The sequence below is a fragment of the Hydra vulgaris genome, chromosome 03 (assembly GCF_038396675.1).
Source record: "Hydra vulgaris chromosome 03, alternate assembly HydraT2T_AEP".
NCBI classification, from domain to species: Eukaryota; Metazoa; Cnidaria; class Hydrozoa; order Anthoathecata; family Hydridae; genus Hydra; species Hydra vulgaris.
In genome coordinates this window covers 31975694-31996103 of record NC_088922.1, presented here as the reverse complement: position 1 = coordinate 31996103, position 20410 = coordinate 31975694, and the positions used below count along the sequence as shown (strand labels likewise).

General features: G+C 26.8%; 1 protein-coding gene across 1 annotated transcript in view; it reads right to left on the bottom strand.

Annotated features, from left to right (window-relative positions):
• The window catches only part of LOC136078093 (cathepsin O-like), a 64075-nt gene extending 45043 nt beyond the window's left edge, over positions 1–19032 (bottom strand). Inside the window, exons 1-4 of the mRNA XM_065792930.1 lie at positions 18701–19032; positions 8561–8672; positions 6097–6214; positions 3362–3398 (exon numbers count right to left, since the gene is read on the bottom strand). Coding sequence (XP_065649002.1) covers positions 3362–3398; positions 6097–6214; positions 8561–8672; positions 18701–18949 — 516 coding nt within the window. The 5' untranslated portion in view covers positions 18950–19032. The remainder of the gene's footprint in view (positions 1–3361; positions 3399–6096; positions 6215–8560; positions 8673–18700) is intronic.
• Positions 19033–20410: the final 1378 nt, after the last annotated feature.

The following is a 20410-nucleotide window of genomic DNA, read 5'->3' as shown; positions in this document are numbered from 1 at the left end:
ATGTCACTTTGCTACTGATCTTGGATCTGAGTATTTTTTTAAACATTGTAAAAATGATACTCTAGTTTAGTAAGTTTTCCATATTAAAGGATACCAAATGAGGCGATGGATAGCAGACATTCCAGCGCAACATTTCTGATGGATATTTTGGAAATGTGTGTTCCACTTAAGGTCATTTTGTAAGGTCGCACCTTTTTTCATCTTTGATTAAATATGAGAATATAAATTAAATAAAAATAAATAAATTTTTAGCTGCAAAATGTTCAAGCTTCTAGTAGCATCCACCTTTATCCATATTTCTAGTAGCATCCACCTTTCTATTGAAAACTACAACATCTTTAGAACAATCATTAAGAATTAATAAAATTAATATATTTTAATGTTTAACTTTTTTTTTTAATAAAATTTCTTACAACAGAATTGATATTTCAAATGTTGTTTAATTAGAGTGGTTAAGTTTACTCAAGCAATAAGTTCAAACAAAAGAATGATTTACACTTATATTTTTAATTTTTAATTTATTGACAAGAAAATAAATAATTTATTCAATATTTAGAGTACGTTCTTTATTAGATAAAAATATTTAGCAATTAGGAATTAAAACAATTCTGACATAGCAAAAAGCTTGATTTACTAGTAAACAACAAAAATTTACCAGTTAAAAACTTGAACCAAATTTAGGTATTTACCGGTAAACCAATAACTGGTATTACAATTCCTATTGTATTACTCCCCATGTAAAATTGTATTTTGTGAATACTATTGACTCAATAGTATTTACAAAATACAACCTGATCACAAAACAGATTTTTTAAATACTTAAAAGCGTTGACTAAAAACTTTTTTTTTTTGGAAATGATTATACTTTAAATATTTTGATATACTGTTAACAAATCGTATCATATTCTCAACTACATACAACTATAATTGCATAAGATTTTATACTAATCTTAATTGATAATTAATAGTGGGTTTTATATTAGTATTCTGTTAGTTCTGATGAAAGTCTAAGCTGTTCAGCTTGAAATATAACAAATAAATTTATACTCTCACCTGCAAATTAAACAGAGTGGTCAGAAATTATAAGATCTATAAACCAGGGGAATCTTGATAAACGGGAGAGTCAGAATATTAAACATTTCAAAAAATAAAGAATCTGCAGCTCTTTTAAACAGGGAAAACAGTTGCTTCATAAGCTATTGGACAACGTTAGAGACTACTTTTAATGAAAATTTAATACATAATCATTTTTATTGACACCATCTTTGGATTATCTTTTAAATGGTTTTTAAAATGGTTTATGTTAAAAAATGGCTCTTAAATTAGCATTTTTTTAAGTCTGATGAAAGTCTGATGACAGCTATTCAGTTAAAAAAAAAAAAAACTTAATACTCTCACCTGCCAAATAAATGGGGGGATCTTTATAAACAAGACGGTTAGAATTTAAAAAAAAGTGAACAATAAAAATGACTTTTGATGAGTGTATTTCCTCGATATTTAGAATGACTGCAAAAAATTTTCCATTAATTAAAATCAATCAGAAGCGATTCTAAATTAAAGATGGTGTAGCTCCTTAGATGTCACAAAGCCTACATTATGAGGTAGCATGACCATTTTTCCTATAATTATGTATTAAAAATTATACTTATTTATTGTTTTTATATTTTTTTTTAATTTGAGAAATCTTTTGTATGGTCTTTCCACACTTTGACAAACAGTGCAATGATGAAAAATATCCGCTAAAACATACAACTTCAACACAACAAGTTGTAGTCCAAGTGTATTAGTATAGTGTACATTGACTGAATGAAATAAATAGGGATAGGCGCAGTGAAGTAAACATATATCAATTGACGGTATATATACAAATAATGCTTGATGGCATTTTATAGGTTGGAAACTTACAAAAAGAAATGCCGCTGAAACAATTTTAATGTTTAAATACTCAATTTGAACCTTTTAAAATGTTTTAACTCAATTTAAATCTTTTTGAACTTTTAAACATTTTAAATGTTTAAACTTTTAAAAGTTTAAAATTTTTAAACGTTTTTAACATATTAAACTTTTAAAAATTTCAAAGTATTAATTCAATACTTTTAAACATTTTATAGATTGTGACAACTCAATATTATTTTTTTTTTTAAATGATTTTTTTTGCCAATGGCTTGAAAGTAACATTTTTAACTTTTATTTTGAATATTAAACTACTAATTTATTCGATAATTTTAGAAGAAAAATTAAAATTTTTTAAAATAATTATTTGTTTTGCATGAAATCATATAAAACGCAACTTTGATATCAAACTTTTAATATTTGCTTTTAATTAATATTTAAACATTTTATACTTTTAATTAATATTTAAATTGTTAACTTAAAAACAATGAAAATGTTTTTCATTACTTCCGCTGGTGGGAGGCAAAAATTCCGCTTCCGATTTCACAGCCACAGTCAGTTGGGAGGCAGAAGCTACTGGACAGGGCGCCCAAATCACTTTACCTCCTAAATTTCTTCTGGAGGCAGCTACCAATGGCTTCTGCCTCCTTACTACCGTTGATCTTCAAAATTTTTTGTCTCTAATAAAAAACTCTGACTGTGAACGCAAATTGAGAGGTTCAAGCCACTGGAGGCAGAAACCAAATTATTTTGATTCCAAACATTTTTAACGAGGCCACTGCCAATAGCCTCCGCCTTCCTAAAATGTTAGCCTTTTAACAGAATGTTACTTTACCACCAGGAGGCATTATCAAACCTGCATTATTATACCAATATGATGACAATTAACAAAATGTTACAAAAAAAAAAAGAAGATTTTTTTTTTTTGAAAAAACAATATTAAAGAAAAGTAAAAACTAAGTACTTAAGTTGATTTTCACAATAAGGAAGATTTACTCAACCAATATTCAGTAATACAAGTATCAAACAATTTAAATGAATTGTTAATAACATAAATAAAAAAGCAATCATGATTTTAAAAACACTTCATTTAATTGTTACTAAGCTAACTAAGAATAATAACAATCTCCCTGAAACACTTTAAAATTAAGATAATTAAAATTCAAAAAGTAACTTTGACAATTTAATGGAATATAAAAAACCTTGCACTTTTTTGTTGTATCACAAAAGGTTATATCAAAGACTTTAAGGGTCATGTAAATCCCCACAAAACCTGTAATACCAGACACCATTAAGCATAAGCAAAACTGGTTTTAACACACTCCATAAATACAATGAATAACTTTAATAAAGCAATATTAAAAATTAAAAAATAGTATTTTACACAATAACCTTTATAATGCACTTTTTACTATAATCACCAATATAAAAAAATTATTAGTATAAAAATTAGTAGTAAAAAAATTACATTTTTCTGATCTTTAATCTTTGTTGACATTCCAATCCTGATTTAAAAAAATATACTTCAATAATTGCTTTTAAAATAATATTAAAAAATACACTTCAATAACTGCTTTTAAAATAATATAAAAATGTTCAAATAATAATAATGTTAACAAAAAAATGTTGTTTATTTTTAAATTGGCGAGGATGACTCATATAAACGCCAACCATGTGATTTGATGCTTTCAAAAAAGACTTAAAAGCTAGTAACTCAAAATCCCCTCCTTGACTACAGACAAGGTCTCTACTCTTTTTTTTTTTTTTTTTTTTGATGCGTCATTAAACCTCTAGAATTTTAACTCTGAAATACTAACCTTGGCAAACAAGATCATTGCACAGAGAAACATGTTAAGCACAGTACTTTCAAGGATGTGGTGACGATCAATTTAAAGTTTTAAGACAATTTTTATGTTCCATTACTATAGGTCGCACTTTCATAAACTCCCAGAGTTGCCTAACTTCCTTGGATTCAAATTTTTTTTCAAATGAAAGTTGATCTATCTCAATGTAAAATATGGTTTAGGCCTCTTGGGGCATGATGAAGATATGACATTTTAAACCTAAGGTTAAAAACTCCCTATCTGGACTCACGACATTCTCCATTATAGATTTTGTAGCAGTTATTTTAATTTTAAACCCTATATTATTATTTATAGCAAAAAAATTTTATGATAAATTTTAAACTCTATCTAAAGAAAACGAAAAAAAAAAGTTACCTAAATATTTTGTTGCTAAAATATAAAAATAAAAAAAATTAAGTTGCTAAATTCTGAAGATGGAATAAAAATTACTTAATTCAAAATTTTTGATGATCCTTTTTTGATTTTAAAATAAGCAAGACAAATTGTTTTGTTACTTTGGGTTATACTTTCATTTATTCCTAGAGACATTAAACTAAAATTAGTTTAAAATTTGCCAATAAATGTTGGAGAATGTTACAAGTTTAAAAAAATTATTTTAAATTAAATAGATTAAACAACAGACAAATTTTATCTTATGATAGCTTTATTAATATTTGTATAGATATTTAAAGAGTTAATTTTATTTTACTGACAGCCTTTGTAAAACAACTTGTGCACAGCAAAGTCCTATACAATAAAATAAAATTTTTAGTACTAGATAGAATACTTTGTCCACAATGCAGACATAAATTAACATCATGTCTGCAGCAGATGAACCAATGCAACAGTTGTCCTAGCATGCAAGTTGCCATAAATTACATGCAACACTATCTTACACAAAATAATAATTATGAAGAGTAATATAAAAGTGATGAAAGTAATCAAAATGAAGTTAACAGTTGCTTTTAAACAGTGGGCAACAATGGGTAGAACTGACCTTTGAAGCAAACAATAAGAAATAATTATGAACTATAACTAACAATGAAGCATTTTTTGTGTAAAAAGCTTGATAAATTTAATCCTTGTTCATTTATCACCAAATCATATCCAAGCAATTAAAATGATCTCAAGGAGATAATTATTCTTAATGAGACAACTATCTTGGCAAATTTTGCAGAGACATATTTTTAGTACAAGATGAAATACAGATTTACCATTGAAGCAGGTAGTGCTCCTTTTATCCAACTATGATTTACCATATTAAAAAGAAATTGGAGTCATCTTCTTCTTGCGCAATTTCAGAAGACTATGATGTTGGATTGGATAATGATGTTAGACTAACAATGATGTTGGATTGGACAATGCATCAAACCATTAATCATATCAAATAAATTTTTGTTGCATAATTATAAAGATTGATTATTTTTCTGTGTACAGGACATAATAAAAACTGCAAACATTTTAACAATTTATGTCACCATGCTGAAGATTTTTCTGTTCATTGCATCTGGATTTTTTTGCAACAAACCATGACAAACCAACATGTGATAAAAAAGATGGCACTGTGAAAAGATTTGTTGCTTGTTTACAAAGTTCGACAACAGGTCAAATACTGCATAATAAAAAAAATTTTGATTACTGTTAATAGATTTTCAATAGCAAACATTGTTAGTGGGACAAGAAGTCATATTGCACCTTTGTCTCATAGAAAAAATCTTTGTCAATCATAAAAACGAAAGGGGTATCTGATCTATGATGATTATCTGTGCAATAACCTTGGGCAAATTTATGTGGGTAATCCACTTTAAAAACTTTTTTTTTTACTAAGGGAAAATTGTCCATATTTAATTTTTATGAATTATTTACTTCACCTGAAATAGTTGGAGTAGTTAAACAATGAACAATATTTATTTTTTATGAGTTACTTATTTCACTTGAAGTATAATATTTAAAGTTTATAACTTAAGATTCAAAGTTTTTAAAAACTAAAAAGAATGAAATAAAAATTAAAAAAATTAAAAAAAAATTAAAAAATAAAAAATTTAATCTTAACTATTAATATACTATATTATTATACTATATATACTTATACTATATTAAACTAAATTAGTAAAAATTCTTATTATTGAACAACTCAAAAATATAAAATATTTATTCATACAACTCTGAAAAAATATAAAAATATAAAATATTTATTCATACACCTCTGAAATATTTATAATCATTTGCAGATTTTTATATTCTATTTCTAAATTTATCATAATTTAGGGTTTTTAAAAAAAGCTTTTATAAAAATGAAACTTTCTTAGACGTTTTATTTTACTTTTTTTTTTAAAGAATTTTTTATTTATTTCCTTACCAATCTTTTGAATTAGGATATGCTTTCTTTTGAATGGAACAAATTTCATTTTCATTGTTCAAATAAATCTTTTGAGTAGAAAAATCAGAAAACATTCCCAGATCTCTAGTAAGACGATCTAAATGATAGTCATTGTTAAAATATAACTTGATGATAAAATGTTTTTAAATAAAAATGTCCTTGCTTTAACTTAACTTTTAAGTATCTTCTTAAAAGAACTTGTTTTTAAGCAGCTTTTATTTGCTACCACCATTAATAGAACTTTTCATTTTTATTATGTTTTAGTTTTACTCATTTCCAAAAGAAGATAATATGTTCAAAAGACTAAATATTCAGATTCATTATGTTCAAAAGACTAAATATTCAGATTCATTATGTTCAAATAATTTTTATATATATTTGGGTGTCCCTAAATGACATAAATTTTTTTAGTTTTTAACTATTTTTAGATTTTCAATCAGTTTCATATGTATTTTTATCTACTAAAAGTAAAAAAAAAAAAAAATCGAAAAATTTTTATTTTTGACTTTTTTGGATGGTGGTTGGGGACTTTGCCAACCAAAGCCTATATCATGTTCACAGTTTTCTTTTATATTTTTCAGAATTGTTTCACCAATTTTAGTTTTATCACAATCAGATATCTTATCAGAAAATAATGAAAGAGGGGATATTTCTTCGGTTAAATATCAAAGATGCTGATTAAATGTTTCCAGGGCAGCAACAGCAACATCATTGTCAATTTTTTTATAAATAAGCATTTCTTTGCAGAATTCCAAGTCATTAAATGGGGCATCGACTGTGCTTGTGCACATAAGCCATATTTTCACATAAAATAGTAAAGTAAATTTACAAAACTGTGATAATTTCTCTATAACTTTTTCCATAATCTGCCAGGTCAGCAAAACAAACATTTTTGAGGTTAATGACAGGTACACATAAAATCTTTAAAAGAAGGGGGGGGGGGAAACTTCATAATTTTCCAATAATCTTCTTATTTTCACTTTTAATGGACAAAACTACACACAAAACTAAAGGAAAAAAAAATTTTTTTTTTTTTTTGGGACACCCTAATATATATATATATATATATATATATATATATATATATATATATATATATATATATATATATATATATATATATATATATATATATATATATATATATACATATATATATATTAGGGTGTCCCAAAAAACAACATTTTTGAAAAATATATGCAGATACCCCCTTAATGTGTTCTATCTAATACAAAAACACTAGATTTAAAATTTTTTTGAATATTTTAAATCTAGTGTTTTTAAAGATTAAATATTTGAGAGTCTTGAGGGACCCCATAAAAATATTTTAATGGGTCCCTCAAGAATCTCGAATATTTAATGGATACCTAATATTTTCAAAAAAAAAAATTTTCAAAAATATATCAACCTGGTACTCAAATGAAGCGAAATTATATAAAAATTTCAAAAATAATATAGATTTCAAATATAGAATTGTTATTTTTGGTTTTATTTTATGAAAAATTACATTTTTTAACAAAAAACAAAAAAATGCATTTTTTATGTAATTTTATGACAATTTTAATAAATAAGTTAAAATTTTTCCAAATTAAATATTATTTTTGAAATTTTTATATAATTTTGCTTCATTTGAGTACCAGGTTGACATACTTTTAAAAAACTTTTTTTTTGAAAATATTAGGGACCCATTAAATATTCGAGGGTCTTGAGGGACCCCTTAAAATACTTTTTATCTAAAAAAATTTTAAATCTAGTGTTTTTGTATTAGATAGAACACATTAAGGGGGTCTCTGCATATATTTTTCAAAAATGTTGTTTTTTGGGACACCCTAATATATATATATATATATATATATATATATATATATATATATATATATATATATATATATATATATATATATATATATATATATATAATATGTGAATTAAGTTTTATATATATATATATATATATATAAAACTTAATTCACATATTAAATGATTAAATGTAAAAATAATACACAAAGATTTTTCTATTGTGAAAAAATTATCAAGATAAGGAATTCTCTACCTGATTATATTGTTTACTCGCCCACTTTGTTTTTGTTCAAATCAAATTTAAAAAAGTACAATTTTCATCACCATTGCACACTATTTTAACTAGTTGTTTTTTTTTAATTTTGGTTTTACATAAGAGTAATTTTAATATTACCTGTATTACCTTTTTTTATTTCGTATTTTTTTAAACGCAAATAAATCAGAAATAATACTATACAATTGTACATCTGTAATATTTATAAAATAGTATTAAATAATTTTTATATATTTTTTCTGTAAAATTCGAAAAAATATCTGCTCTCTAATTTCATTATAAAATAAAACAAAAACTGCATTTGCATTTAACAAATAACAAAAAAAGTTAAAAGTAAAACGTAACAATAGAAACAAAACAAAAAATTACAATTTTTGAACTCTTCAAGAGACCAATCTGAATATTGATTGATACCATATTTAGCTGTGCCATTATATAAAACTTCATAGTTATTCAACAATTGATGTCTTCCCAAGCTTTCCTATTTATTAAAAAAAGTAAATACTTAAACTTTTCGTGGATGTAATTTTGTATTTTTATCAAGACCAGTGGGTTTTTACCTGTGAAAAAGTGCAAGCAAAGCACTTAAAACACCATAGGGTGAATTCGGAGACCGCAAGGCACATGAGATGAGCAAGGCGAGATGAGAATCTTGTAAGTGTAAAAGCACAAAAATTCACAAGTGCCACTTATCTGAGCCATGTTTAGACTGGGATCATTTGCATTGTTGCAAATAAATTTATTTATTATGGAAGTCAATAATTTCCAACATCTATTTTGAAGTTAAATTTAGTGTGATGTCAGGGACTATTCTAGGAAAAAAACTTGGGCAGCGGTACCCCCGTCGCAGAAAAATTTAACGGAAATATTGTTGAATACCGTCGTTTTTTTAAACAAAAAAAAAAAATATTTGTATAGCTGTCCAAAACGGTCCCTGAATGTATTTAATGGATAAGTACAACCCACTAATTTTTCCTATATTGCAAATCAAAACAACCATAAATTTAAATTCTAAACTTAACTAATAAATATACTTAATACGCTCAAAATTTACTTGCAAAAGTTAGCATTTGCAAAGTTTTTATTTATACCATATTTATTGTTAAAACTAAAAATTGTATTAAGAAGAAATTTTGAACAGATTATGGAAAAGGGAATACAATTTCTTTTTCATATTTTTATTTTATTTATAGTGATATCAAGATATTTATTAGGAATTCATTTTAAAAAGAAATCTATTTGAACAAGAGAAATTTAGTCTTCTAAAATTCTCTTGTTCAAATAATCTTGAATTTGAAATTTGAAATTTTAAAAAATTTTATAAAAATTTAAAACAATTTGCAAATAGGATTTTAGAAGACTAAAATTTCTTTTTGCAAATTTTTAATGTTCACTCAAAATAATTAGAAATTTAATTAAATGGAAACAGCAGTGACACCCATATAATAAAATTAAATAATAAACATTATAAAAATTAAAATTAATTAAAAACATTATCATCATAAAACATTAAGCTTAATAATGTTTGCAACATTATTAAGCTTAATGTTGTATGACGATAATGTTTTTTATCAATTCTAATTTAAATTTTTTTATAACTGTTTAAAGTAGTTTAAATATCGTAATATTTGCATTTTACTTTTTAAAGTATGTTAAGTATAATCAATTACTAAAAATATTATCTTAATAGTAATAAATATGTAGTAGCAATTACAAAATAAAGTAATTACAAAGACAAGTGGGGAAGGGGAATTTCAAATAAAGTGTTTAAATAATTTTCACTATTAGATTTTTTTGTATCGAGTCAAACCCAGCAGGTAGTAATAAACATTTTGCAAACAATTCAAGTTTGTAAATAGAACTCAGTTGCACTGTTCTGTTTCACAGAACATCGAATTTGGCATTCTTAATTTTAAAATTTTTACAGGTTTATGTTCTATCAATGGCCAACTTATCAACATGATGAAAGATGTAATAAATTGTTAATAACAGAGATATTTTTCAATTACCAAGACACTTAAAAAAGAGACAGCAAGTGCAAGGTTTCAAAATATATATAAAGTGAAGAAGTAATATGTTTACTAGAGCTAAAGGAAGATCTAGTGCAACATCTAATGCAACAATTTGTTAAATTTTATATATATATATATATATATATATATATATATATATATATATATATATATATATATATATGTATATATATATATATATATATATATATATATATATATATATATATATATATATATATATATATATATACACACACAACCCTCTGAATCAGGGTCGGCATTTGGCAATTGCTGACCTCATTTCTGTTTCATGTTAATCCCTTTGTGTCAGTTTTTTTTGCCGGCCTAATGCCAAGCTCTAACAGTTTGAGGTCAGCAATATATGGCTGACCTCATTTTTCCTAATTCCGAGAGTTGTATATATATAGACCAATAGATAAACAGGTACGCACAAATCGTAATTTACGGAACCAATTTTTATGCTAATAATATGATCAGTACTTTGCAAATTTATGAAAATTATTTGTATTGTTTTAATTTATTTTGACTTTTATTGACCACAGCTCTTTAGATAATTAAAAACGAGCTTAAAAACCAACAAAAGACTTAACAGGCTAAACTATAAAAAAAAAAAAGAAATCTTAACAAAAGAGAAATTAAAACCAATAACTCTAAAAATAAATCAACTAATATAAATCTGAAAAACTAAAACTCTAATAAAAAATTATTTTTAATTATTTATTTAATATTCAATGATAACTTATTTAATAGCATTTCAAAACTTTATTAAAAACCATTTACCTTAGTGTAAACAAATTTTATTAGAAAGTTTACATAAAAATAATAACTTTGTTATGTTTTCCACTATTAAATTTATGGACTCTCAAAAAAAGTTTATTAAAACAATCATTTTTGTTGTTGTTTATAAAATTGATTGTACAAATTGTTTTAAAAACATTTACATTCATCGTAAAATATTCACTTTTTAACAATATAATATCTTTCGATAATTTAAATAAATGTCTTTTATGGTATACAATCTTTAAAAGCAATTTCTCGTTTTATTACCTTATACTTTATTTAGTGTATTTTTAAAACATTTTCAAAAACCTAACAAGCAGTGGTTAAGTTGTTGCAAAATATAAATAAATGTGTATAGAGGAATAGAGTGTGATCGCACGCCTTTTCTGTCCACGACTGATTATAATGTTAACAATTGTTAACCATTTACAATATTTCATCGATTCACTTTTCCTAAATTAAATTATATTTTATGAACTGTTTTTACATACTTTTTAAAGAAATTTTTTAAGAAAAGGGTCCGAAAAACAAAAGTGGTGTGTTTCGTGGTGCAGTGAAGAATTATTTAGCTGTTAACTTCACTTTGCATGACAAAATAAACACATTCTGAATAAAAATTGACATGTAATCTTTTTATTTCTTACTAATAGTGAGTCAATTGTTAAAACTCCTAAACAAGTCAATGAGATATTTAACTTAAGCACTAATAAATATCAACTCGATAATGTTCTTAATGTTTCAAAAAAATGGGTTAGCAACTATGTATGAAGTTATTCAAAGTTCACTGAATTTTGTAATAAACCCTTTGTGAACCATTCAAAAAGTATCTCAATGACATAGTCAATGTACCTTAATCAATGTAATTCATCAATTCCTGTTTCTGAGTATTCTGTTTTATCAACCAATAAACAAATTGCTATTTTACCTTTCTTTAATAGCAAACCTTTCTCTTCTTTAAATACTACAAAAAATGAAACAAGAAAGCATGCATGAGAAGAACTCACCCCTATGAAAAAAAAAATCCTCAAAAAGTTATCATACTTATCTTCTCAGTTAGTAAGCTCAACCAAAGATCACTGGGAAAAAATAGCACAAGTAAAACCGAAATTAAATAGCATGTCATATAAGTTAAAAGTACTCAGGCAAAATATCAAAAGAAAAGAAAACATCTCAGCTTTAAAAGCAGAAGTTAGAACTAAAACAACAAATGAAATCAAATCATTACAAAAGGATAATTGGCAACCTTAAAGCAAAAACAAAGACATTAAAAGTAAAAGAAAAATTTAATGCAAATAAAAGTAAAACATAATACTGACATGAAGGCAAATAAAAGTTTATTGCTCAATTAAAAAATGATATGAACCAGATGAAAAAGGGGAAAATACCAAATGCTAATTTGTCAGAAGATAAAAAGACCTACCCTTTACAAATAAGGATGATAATTTATAGCATGTTATTAGCTTATGTTCCGAAAAGTAATATCGGATTCCTAAATCAAAAAATTGGGCAATATTTAGGCGTTAAATTTACTGATATTCTTCATCCTTATACTGTTGAGCAAATGACTCGTGAACTTGGAACTATAGCGGAACTGCAATCAGCAGAATGGGCTGTCTGTAATTCTTATCTTACCCATAGACTCAATGCAACAACACAAGAGGGTGTTCATATTAACACCGTTCACGTTACATCTATAAACAACTGTCAGGTCATTGCTCTAGACAAATTACCGGGTGGAACAGCAATTGGTTATAAAAGCCATATATGTAGTGCAGTTGATCATTTAGCTCTTACGTATTGAGATTTTTACTTGCTTCCCTACAATGAATGTTGTAGTTCAATAATCTCAAATATATCCAACACAATGTCTGACAGAGCGTCAGTAAACCATTTTACCATTACCAAAATATGTGATACCTGGGGCAAGAATCTGAACAAGCTAAACTGTCATTTGCACTGTCTAGACAATGCTATTTTATGTCATGAAGCCTTAAAGTGTTTAGAATTGGAACACTGCGAATTATTTGAAAATGATTGTATGGCAGTCAAAACTGTTTTAGTTGTGAACAAGATGAGATTTAAAGATGTAATAAAAACGCTGTATTATTCTAAGATATCGAAGAAACCCCCTTCACATTATTTACTTGTTTTATTTTTATGCAACATTATAAAGATTTACACTATTTGGAAAACTTCAATGGACCATGGATGACAAAATTTCATGTATCAGCTGAGGATGCAAGTTTTGATCATGTCATTGGTATCCAGGTAATAAAAGATGTTTTAAAAACAATTACTAATTGCAAATCTAATCCTGTTGCATTTTGTTTTATTTTGCAGAAGTACAGATTTTTTTAGGAAAAAACTGTTCCCAAATATTTTAAAACCAATTACAACTTTATGTTTCATTGATGACCAACTTATCAAAATGACTCTGCATGTTTAGTGATAACAAAGGAAGATGCCCAAATGCAATACTTTGTTATATATCAAGCAAATTAAGATCCAAAAAGAATAGGACTATAGATCTAGATAATCTATTGCATAAAATTGCATAGAGAAAAAGTAGTTAGGTGGTCAATTTACATGGGACAAAAAAAAGAATTAGAACAAGACTAGAACATAATACACTTTGAGTAGAGATATCTAAGAGACAGACATTTAAAAGCCAAAAAATGGATGAAAAACAAAAACGGAAGTTAGAACACGAGCTGTGTGTGTTAACTATCAGTGAAATGAAGAATTTATACAAACACTTATCTGGAAAAGCAACTTAAAAATTTAGATGATGTAATGTCTGAAAGGATTGTTATCAGAAAACTCTGTCACGAATGGTATGATACTGACTATTCTAAGTCGAGCGTGACGTCATGAGTTTATCAAAAAAGAAAAAAGTCTATGTTCAAAATTCAACTTCTAACACTGGCACTCCCAAGTTGGTCGATATTAGAAGTACAAAATAACTTTGCAGTTACAGAATAACAAGCAAAGAAAAATCTCTCCGTTGTATAAAGGTAAAGTCAAACACAAAGAAATAAAAGATTCTGTTAAATTGTGGAAAAAAAGATTATGTTAGCATTTAAAAGAAGGTCTATAAACAAAAAAAATTGCTTTTGTGTAATTTAAAGGAACTATATGTATTATACAAAGAAAAAAATCCAGAAATACAAATAAGTTACTCAAAATTTGCTTCACTTAGACCAAAGTGGTGCATTTTGCCAGGTGCAAGCGTTACACATTCAGTTTGTGTTTGTTCTTATCACCAAAATACCATATTGCTAGTAGATGCCTTAAATATTGCACTAAAGTATAAGAATTTACTTTCAAAAATTGTTTACTCAGTAGAAAAAAAAAACTGCATGCTTGCACAGCGTGATAATTGTCCTGGTAAAGAACCCCTCACTAAATATTTGCATGAGAATTTTGTAGAATACAAAGATGATTTTGAGAGACACTAAAAGCAATGGCAAACTACTGATCGTGCAACACTATTAAGTTAAACAGCAGATGTTCCAACGTTTGTTGAACTATTAGTATCTTGCTTTGAAAAGCTACAAGCTCATTCTTTTATTGCTCACTCTCAACCATAGTACCTTAACTAACTAAAATAAAATATGGATCAATCAAACATTATCATTATTGGCGACTTTGCTGAAAATTATGCTTTTGTAGTCTAAGATGAAATACAGAGCTATTATTGGAACCCCAACAATGTTCTTTACATTCATTAGTGATATACTGTTGAATAAAGGTGTATTGAAACATATTTCTTACTATTTTATATCAGATGACATTACACGTGTAACATATGTGTACAAAATATTATAACTAATCATACCAATATTATAAACAAAATTTTCCAATCTGTCCAAAAAATATTTTTATTCACTGATGGTTGCGCAGGACGGTACAGTTTTATGCCGTTTCTTTAATATAAACAATCTAGAGCATTTTTTTTTCTTAACTAAAGCTCATTCATACAATATGTAAGGCACTCTCTTCGAGTTTTTTTACTTCTACCACTACCATTTTCTACTGAAGCTGCTGCCTCTTTACATGTGATACCTAAATTACTTTATTCTTTTCTACCAAACGTTGTTCGATACAATGTTTTTTCAAATCTGTCTAAGATTATGCCTTCTTTTTTTGTCTTGCTTGAGTCACACCACACATCCATATGATTATTTTCTAATTCGGCAAATACAAATTCATATAAATACTAACATTTATATAACAATGAAAGGATATTGAATACCAGCATCTAAATAAATAGCAAACATATATGTTTATATTCATAATATGTATGCATCTTGGAAGCTTTTATTCCTTCTGGAATATAAGTTTGGAAGCTTTTATTACTTCTCTTCAATTTAAAGTCAAACCTCATTCTACTCCACAGTTTTCACCATCTTGAGCAGTTGCTTTATTAAACATTTATGATTTTTTTAATCTTTTTTACAAAAACATCTCTCTTAAGAACAAATTTCCTTTAATTATTGCAAAAAGCCAATTTAAAAAAGTTCTGCCTGATGTTAAGCTCTGTTATTCTCAGTTTACTAAACCTTGTACCTTATCTCAGATGTTAGGTTCTAGAGACTTTTGGTTAGTGTTCAATAGTGTCATTAACTAAAGTAAATCTAACATTTAATCTTTAATTCATGGGTCTGATCTTTTTACTTCTCCCTAGAATAAAGCAGAGTTATTTGCAAAGAAATCTTTCTCTAATTTGACTCTTTAATATAATGGCCATACTCTTCCTAACAGTTAAACAAACTTACCATTGTTAAACATCCAATTCTAATGCTAAAGTTAATTCTCAATTAAACACTTCTACAGTTTGTGCTCCAGAATAGATTTCCATCATAGTCTTAAAAAAGTGTTCTCTAGAACTCTCTTCAATTATTGCTAAACTTTTAAAAAGTGGTAAATAAGTGGTTCCAATTTTTCAAAACTCTAGAAAACACTTTGACCTCTTCAACTATCCTACAATTAGTTTTTACTCTGTTATTAGTTTCTTTATATAAAGATTTTGAGGTTGTTAAATTATTTCTTTTTAGCTGCAGTAGCAAAGTAATTCTTGAAGGCTTACCCTCTTCTTTATTTCAAGTAACTTTAAGGGTAGCAAAGGTTTTACCTTTGCTCTCGTATTGTTTTTTTTCTACAATAACAATCTTCATGAAATCTAAAGTGGCACTATTTACTGACGACTTAGTACTCTTCTCTTGACAAAAAGTCTTCACTTTTTGATTGCTTAGAACAAGCAGCAGATTTTTAATCTGATCTCTCTTCTGTAACAGCCTAAGGCTTGCAGTGGCTTTTGGATTTTAAGTCTGGATTTAAAGTCCACAATTTTTGTTAGACTACAAAACTCATTTATTAGCTGCAAAAAATATTGCAATATTGTTGGCATTCCTATATTGATGAATAACAACTCTCTTACTCTCAGACCAAGTCTAAAAGCACATTGTAAATGTAATTAGACCTGTTTTATCTGCCAAACTTGAGTCACTCTCCCATTGTTGTAAGGTTGCATTTCTTTCTTTTTTCTACAAATACAATCATGGTCTAAGCTCAAACGAGCTATCATCTCTATAATGATAAACCAAAACTCATTTTTGTTTGGTTTTTTTTTCAAGAAGTTGCATCCTTTTGCTATATCCTGTCCCTTCATGCTATAAAAACTTTTATTAATCTAGTTTTTTTGCTTGAACATCAAAAAAAACCTTATAACTCTTACCTATCTTAATGTTTATCTTTTTTATACAACTTACAGCTTTTTAAGTCTTCAGTTATACGTTTCCTAGTATTTTAACTTGTTTTCTATTTTAAAGTAACTCATAACTTAATAGTGGTTGCTTGCAATCTTGTTGAAAGTAAATTGTAGTTTAAAAATATATAAATGTATGCCCATATTTAATAAGTAGTAAATATAAGCATAAAATTATAATATATTAAGAATTATAAATTTTTTTCTAGACCCGGCTATCAATCCCTGCTAAATCCAATAAATTTGCCAGAGCTGGGTTTGGCGGTCCTGGCAAATTTATTGGATTAAGTCTCTTTTTTTTAGCCGGTGTCCTGGTCGCTTACTAGCAATTGGATTAGTGGTGCTGTAAAATGGTTAACAGGGCAAGAAAGTTTAAAACGATCATACAGAATCCAAATTCTCACATCAGATGCTATGTATGAATTTTGTATTAAGAAAATCAAGGTTGTTAACTTCATTTGCATAAAGAGATTGTAAGTCTACAATTGCAACGTGAAGAGCAAAAAGAAAGATCTACTGGCGTAACAACTCTACCTGGTATTTGTAGCTTTCATCAATTTATACATCTTGGAGAAATGCTGAAATAGAAGAAGTACAAGTAAAATGGCAATAATATTGTGAACTATTACAAATACAGTCAAAATAACTCAAATCTTCAATACCTTTGAAAATCTTGTATATTTAAGTAACTTTTTAAATTACGATTAACTTATTTCTATTTTAATTACAAATATTTTTTGGGGATTTCTTGAAAAAGTGATATATCTTTGAAGTTAATGTTCTATATGTTTCAGTTTTTTTTCCAGTTAGATTTTTGGTGCCTAGTAAGATTTTAAGCAGCTGAAAATATTATTAGCAAAAAAAAAAATTTGGCAGGGTGTTTTTAGATAATGGGCCCCAAAGTTGGTTTATAGAAACTAGTTGTTTTATTAACTTTTGAGTATGTTTCTTTAATATGTCAGCATTTTAAGTACATTTATCGAATTCAGCATCATAAAAACATTATATATGTTTATTTTCATATTTTTGTCATTTTTATTTCTTATTTTTTTAAGAAATTTTTTCAGAATCTTATCAAAACCGGGTCATTTTGGGAAACCAGGTCAATATTAAAACTGCAGTATCTTGAGTGGTTACTCAACATTTTTAGCTGAAATTTTGCATACAGTATTTTTTTATAAATAAGAATAATGTGTCAAAATATAACACAAAAAGAAGACACATGGTTCAATGGACTGATTTGATGTGGAATTACCCAAGAATGAAATTTTGATAGGGTGTGTTAAACTTTTCCCACAACCCAACACCCAACTTTAAGATAAACCTGTAATATTGGCTAGTGATGTGGAGTAAAATAATAACAACTTGTTATACATAAATATTACAAATTTCATTAAAAAAAACATTTTTTGATACCAAATTATAGATATTTGTATAAGAATTGACAAATTTATAACAATTTATGTAAAAAAAAAATTTTTTTTGACAGTTTTATCAAGAAATCCATATATTGAAAACTTGCTACTAAAAACGTCATAACTTTTTATAGAATTGTCTGATTTTCATAATTTTTTCACCCTTAAAATACTGTATTTGAGAACTTTTTAATGATAAATATCATATTAGTATTTAATCAATTTTAAAAAAATCAGTCCACGTACCTAAAATAAATGAAGATAAATTGACTTATAAATAAATATACAATAAGATCAGAGAGTTCAAAAAACCAAATGCAAATGTTAAAAAATGGAAAAAAGAGAAAAAGAGAAAAAGAAAATTTTGAACAAGAGTCCTTTCAACAAATTTGAAGATTTATATAAACTGTCTACAAAGAAACTTGATGATTTAGAATATGTCAAATAGAATAGAGTTAATATCATCTAATCAAGCTTTAGATCTATTTACATAGAGTAAATATATATTTACCTTAAATATATTTAGTCTTTTCTTCCATTTTTTTGTATCAGAAGCATAAGGACGATTTAGCAATGTAACATATTTACTAAACAATAACGAATGAGCATCTTCGATGTTCTTCTTAGTTTTTAATTGACGTCCAGCTTCTTGCAAAACTTTGAGTTCTTTTTTTAAAATGTTGATTTCATTTTTTTCACCTAACAAATATTTAGTTAAGGTGCAGTCAAAAAATATAAATAACAAGCACAAGGACTTCATAGTTTTTTCAGATAAATTGGCTTATTATAGTTGACATAGACATTTTACGGTTTATTATGGACTTATTATTTTAGTAATGACAATTTCGCAGAAGACAAATTTTTAAAAATAAAGTTAATTCGCGGTAAGAAAAAAACCGTTTAACCCGAACTTTTGTTACCTCGAGCTTTTTTATTATGTTGCTAAATTTTTTTCAATGTTATCTTTTGAGCGTACAGCGTGATGCAGTAACTTCTTTAACTAAAACATTTTTCACGTTTTTGTTAGTATAATGGTGTATGTTTAAATTTTACACTTTAGCATTGAATAAAGAAAAGTTGACTTCACTCAAACTAATATCTCATAGCAGCCAAGGTTCTATTTAATCTAAAAGTCTAAAAGAGAAAGAGAATCATTAGAATCTGATCCCGCTTCTCTAAACGATCAAAAAGATAATACTTTTCCTCAAAACAGCAGTATAAAGTTGAGTTGTCAGCAAATAGAGCCACTTTATATGCAAGGTTGTTAGTAAGATCATTAATTTAGATGAGAATCAAAACAGAACCAAGGATAAAACCTTGAAAAGAACCCCAGAACCTACAGGAAATGAAGAACATTGGAAAATAGAACCCCAGAACTTACTGGAAATGAAGAAGAGTGGAAAATAGAACCCCAGAACTTACTGGAAATGAAGAAGAATGTTGGCCCTCGATGATGATTTTAAAATGAGGTTAGAAAGAAATGATTTGATAATCTCAAAAACTTTCCCAGATATACCAAATGAGCCAAAGATATAGAGAAGACTAGCATGCCAAACTTTATCGAAAGATTTAATTGTGTCAAAAACAATAACCCTTGACTCACTGGCTTTATATAATATATTGTAGAATTGTTTAGTCACAGCAGTTAGCGAGTCAGCCATTGAACAAGATAATCGAAAACCGTATTGGTTGTCTGAAAGAAAGTTATTTGACTCAAAATTGGATGTAAGAAATTTGTTGATCAAAGGCCTAAAGACCTTGCTAATGATAGAGAAAAGACTGATTGGACGATAGTTGGAGGGGTCAGAATGTACTCCAGAGTTGTTAAAAATTGGAACAGATGCCATTTTCCAGCAGAAATACAAGATTCAGTTAAACGCTAAAATAAGTTTAAGGTTCAGTTAAGCACTAAATAATTTTGAGAGATTTGAAGAAAGTTCTGGAGAGCTTGTTTGTAAGACGATGACAAGAATGTTGTCTAGATCACAAGCTGTAAAAGAGCTTAATTGAGACTTTAGCAACGGAAGCCAGAGTGATTTAAAATTTAAAAATTAAATCGGTTTAAAGTTAAACCGATTTAATTTTTGTCTGACAAAAATTAAATCGGTTTAACTGGAATGACAGGAATAGTATGGCCATAAATTCAATATTTGAATAAGAAGAAAAGTTCTATGCTAAAAGTTCTGTCTTATCCTTGAGAGAGGTAATAGTTAGACTTACC